Here is a 4,400-nt window from a genome sequence, read left to right as displayed (position 1 = left end):
TGCTGCCTTGTTCACTGTACATTAAAGTATGTGTGTGTGTGTACATGCACATTGTATATTGACCATTTAAACTGCTGTTATGCTGTTTGTGAATTGGGATTGTTAAACACAGAGAAGCTTGGGAAAGGTTTAATTAATGCCAATGCTTGAGTCTCTTGCATGGAAGGTGCCTTGTAAACAGGTGCCTATGTGTACTGCAGAGTTTGTTACATCACCTTGTACTCCTGCATCTTCTTTTCCAACAAAAGGGATGGAGAACCAGACACAGGTCAGTGAATTCATCCTCATGGGTCTAACCAGTCTCCAAGGTCTGCAGCAGTTCCTCTTTGTAATCTTTCTGATGCTGTACCTGGTCAGCCTATTGGGGAACAGTGCCATTGTGGCTGTGGTAATAGCTGAGCCTCGACTTCACACCCCCATGTACTTCTTCCTGGGAAACCTCTCCTGCTTGGACATCTTCTACTCCACAGTCACTGTGCCCAAGATGTTGTCTGGCTTCCTGTCACAGCACCAGGCCATCTCATTTCCTGGCTGCCTGGCCCAGCTCCACTTCTTCCACTTCCTGGGCAGCAGCGAGGCCATGCTGCTGGCTGTCATGGCCTATGACCGCTATGTGGCCATCTGCAACCCTCTACGTTACACAGTGATCATGAACCAACGGGCCTGCTTGTTGCTGGCATCAGCCACCTGGGCCACTGGTTTTCTGCATGCGCTGATGCACTCTGTCCTGACCTCCAGGCTACACTTCTGTGGTCCCAACCATATCCATCACTTCTTCTGTGACATCAAGCCCTTGCTGAACTTGGCCTGCAGCAGGACACACCTCAACCTGAGCCTGCTCAACATTGTCACAGGGGGAATTGTGATAGGCCCCTTCATCCTTACAATCCTCTCCTACCTCTACATTATCTCCTTCCTATTTCTGAAGGTCCAGTCATGGGAAGGGAGGAGGAAAGCCTTCTCCACCTGTGCTTCCCATCTTACTGTGGTGGCTTTACTGTATGTACCAGTTATCTTTAACTATGTACCTCCTTCCACTCACTACTCCCCTGAGTGGGACATGATAGCCACCCTCATGTACAGTGTTATTACCTCTGTCCTGAACCCTTTGATATATACCCTGAGGAATGAAGAGGTGAAATGTTCCTTGAGGAAAGCCTTAGGAACAAAGCTTTTCCTTGTAAGGATACCAATAAAGCGAGTTTTTTGTCTCTGAGACCAGGAAGGGGAAAGAACACTATATACTAAAGGGAGAGGGGATGTTGTTTAACAACAGATACATATATATGTTTGTTATTATATATATATATTGTCGTGGTGCACCTCGCTGCCCCGCTCCTAGAGAGGGGAAAACTGCCAGAGGAGAAGCTCTGGCAGTGCATAAGGAGCCCTAGTGGGGATTAGGGAGTACAGGTGCAGGTTGCCGGAGCAACTAATGAGAATCAGCTGCCTGTAGGAGGCAGGGCCTGGTCCTTATAAAGCCCAGGGCTGAAGCCAGGCTGGCAGTTTCCTGCTAGCAGCTGGAGAGGCGGGAGCTCCCTCAGCCAGGATATAGGGAGAACCTTGATCGCTCTAGAGGCTGGAGCAATGGTGTTGAATTGCAGCCAGGAGGCTTATGTTGTTATGGCTCAGTGCCTTAGGTTTTGGTTATAGCCAGGAGGCTTATGTTTGCTTTAGTGTTGGTATTACACTGGTGGTTTGAGTGAGGCTATTAGGGGTTGGAGGAGGCCTCATTGGGGACTCACAAGAGGGTGTGAGGACCCCGGCGCCAGTAAGGGCGCAACTTACAGGGTGCGTAGACCCCAGCCCCAGAGAGGGGCGTTTTGGAGAAGCCCCAGCGCGGGCACGATGAGCCCCAGGAGGGGGCACTACTAGAAAGCCTGAGCGTGGGCGTGGTGAGTCCCAGGAAGAGGGGGAGTGCACTTTAGAGAAGCCCAGCGTGGGCACAGCGAGCCCCAAGGAGGGGGCAGCACTATTAGGGAGCCCAGTGTGGGCACAGCCAGCCCCAGAAAGGGGGCAGCATTGCGGAAGGCCCTAGAGAAGGGGGCAACACTATGTGAAAGGCCTGAGAGGGGCAATATGTGAGAAGCCCAGGACAGGCATGACGAGCCCGGTAACAGGCTAGCACTGCAGAAAACCCAAGAGAAGGGCAGGGTGCTGTGGTGGTCCCCAGGAAAAAGGGATAGCAGCAGGGTGCGCCCAAGAGAAGGACAGGGTGCTGCGGTGGTCCCCAGGAAAAAGGGATAGCAGTACACCATCCCGGAAAAGGGGAAGCAGCGCGGCGGGCCTGAAAGACCGGAGGTTCGATATAGAGTCCCAAAGCGGGCAAGGGTCCCTGAGTGGGACAACACTTTTAGAGGAGGCCCCAGAGAAGAGGGGCAGCACTAGAAAAGGCCCCAGAGAAGTGGGCAGCATTTTAGGAAGCCCAAGGTGGGCATGGTGAGCCCCAAAGAGGGGAGCGCCTTATGAGAGAAGGCCCCAGGGAAGGGGGCAGCACTAGAGAAGGCCCCAGAAGAAGGGGGCAGTGTACGTATATAGAGAGACACACCAACGTCTATTACATCTGCGAGGCTTGGGGCGTGGTATTAGGGGTTGGTAGGAGCCACGCGCAGCCCATAAGGCTAGGGTGCCTGGAACGCACCCAGTGTACCGGGAGACCCCTGGTGGGGTCCGGGAGAACACGGGGATGGAAGTCCCAGCTAACTGTGCCGAGGAGATGTAAGGCATCCTCCCAACATATTTACTGAACATCAAAGACGTGGCGGGCAAGAATAGAGGGTGCCCTTGGGCTGAATTGGCACGGAGAGAGGGCCTTAAGGAGATCATGGCCCTCATGTAGGACCCTGCCGTCACACACACACACACACACACACACACACACACACACACACACTCCATATTTTATTTATATATAATGTGTGTGTGTGTTTAGTTTGTCAATTTTTTTTTTTTTTAAATCTTCATGGAAAATTGTCAGTAAGGTCAACTAAAAAGCCCAAGTTGTGCTGTGCCCAGTGTTCCTAAAGCTATCTTATAATTTGAGTATACAGTTTCCATTAGAAATTAATAAGAGTTATGCAATTGTGTAATTATGTTTGGGAACCCCAGCCTGTATTCACAACGCAGTAACAACTTAGCCTTCAGCAATCAGCAGAATTCAACCATTTCAATACTTGGAACTTCCATGGAGACATAACCTATAACAGTTCCCTTCAACCCCACCCCCTCGGACCCAATAAGCCACCATGTCATCTCTACAGAAACATTCCCCGCAAAGTATTCTGAGGATCAAATAACTTGGGCTGTTTTGTACCTGAATAGGAATAAGAGTTGAAACTTGTTCCACAGATAAAGACTTGTCACACAAGTTGTACCAGCTTCTCTCTCTAACCAGACATTTTTCATGTTGAAAGGTTCCAAGTTACTTAAACCATGTCTTTCAAAGGCACCTAAAGTATTTTGGTCACTGGGTGTTTTGGGTACCTACATGGCACTGGACTTCTTTCAAAGGGCACAGTCCTGTCTGGATGTAGAGCTTGGAGGAAGCCAGAAGGGCATGTGGAGCACAAAGTTGTTTGACCTCTCACTCTTAACAGAGCTTAGATTTATAGATTCATAGATGTTAGGGTTGGAAGGGACCTCAATAGATCATCGAGTCCGACCCCCTGCATAGGCAGGAAAGAGTGCTGGGTCTAGATGACCCCAGCTAGATGCTTATCTAACCTCCTCTTGAAGACCCCCAGGGTAGGGGAGAGCACCACCTCCCTTGGGAGCCCGTTCCAGACCTTGGCCACTCGAACTGTGAAGAAGTTCTTCCTAATGTCCAGTCTAAATCTGCTCTCTCCTAGCTTGTGGCCATTATTTCTTGTAACACCTGGGGATGCCTTGGTGAATAAAAACACCAATTCCCTTCTGTGCCCCTGTGATGAACTTATAGGCAGCCACAAGGTCGCCTCTCAACCTTCTTTTGTGGAGGCTGAAAAGGTCCAGGTTCTCTAGTCTCTCCTCGTAGGGCTTGGTCTGCAGGCCCTTAACCATACGAGTGGCCCTTCTCTGGACCCTCTCCAGGTTATCTGCATGCCTCTTGAAGTGCGGTGCCCGGAATTGCACGCAGTACTCCAAGTGCGGTCTGAACAGCGCCCGATAGAGGGGAAGATCCCTTTCCACTTCTGTGCCACCCAGCAGGTCATTCCCTAGGCTGTATGTGTGCTGGACATTTTTCCTCCCTAGGTGCAGCACTTTGCATTTCTCCTTGCTGAACTGCATTCTGTTGTTTTCTGCCCATTTGTCCAACCTGTCCAGGTCTGCTTACAGCTGTTCCCTGCCCTCCGGCGTGTCCACTTCTCCCCATAGCTTTGTGTCATCTGCAAACTTGGACAGAGTACATTTCACTCCCTTGT

The 4,400-nt window shown here is 50.7% G+C and overlaps 1 protein-coding gene across 1 annotated transcript; it reads left to right on the top strand.

Moving 5' to 3' along the window:
* Positions 1-250: 250 nt before the first annotated feature.
* LOC132251912 (olfactory receptor 12D1-like) lies at positions 251-1,216 on the top strand. Its single transcript, XM_059731837.1, has one exon. The coding sequence runs from the start codon at positions 251-253 to the stop codon at positions 1,214-1,216; it is 966 nt and encodes a 321-aa protein (XP_059587820.1).
* Positions 1,217-4,400: the final 3,184 nt, after the last annotated feature.

This window comes from Alligator mississippiensis, chromosome 7, assembly GCF_030867095.1.
Source record: "Alligator mississippiensis isolate rAllMis1 chromosome 7, rAllMis1, whole genome shotgun sequence".
NCBI classification, from domain to species: domain Eukaryota; kingdom Metazoa; phylum Chordata; order Crocodylia; family Alligatoridae; genus Alligator; species Alligator mississippiensis.
This window is presented reverse-complemented; position numbering and strand designations above follow the sequence as displayed.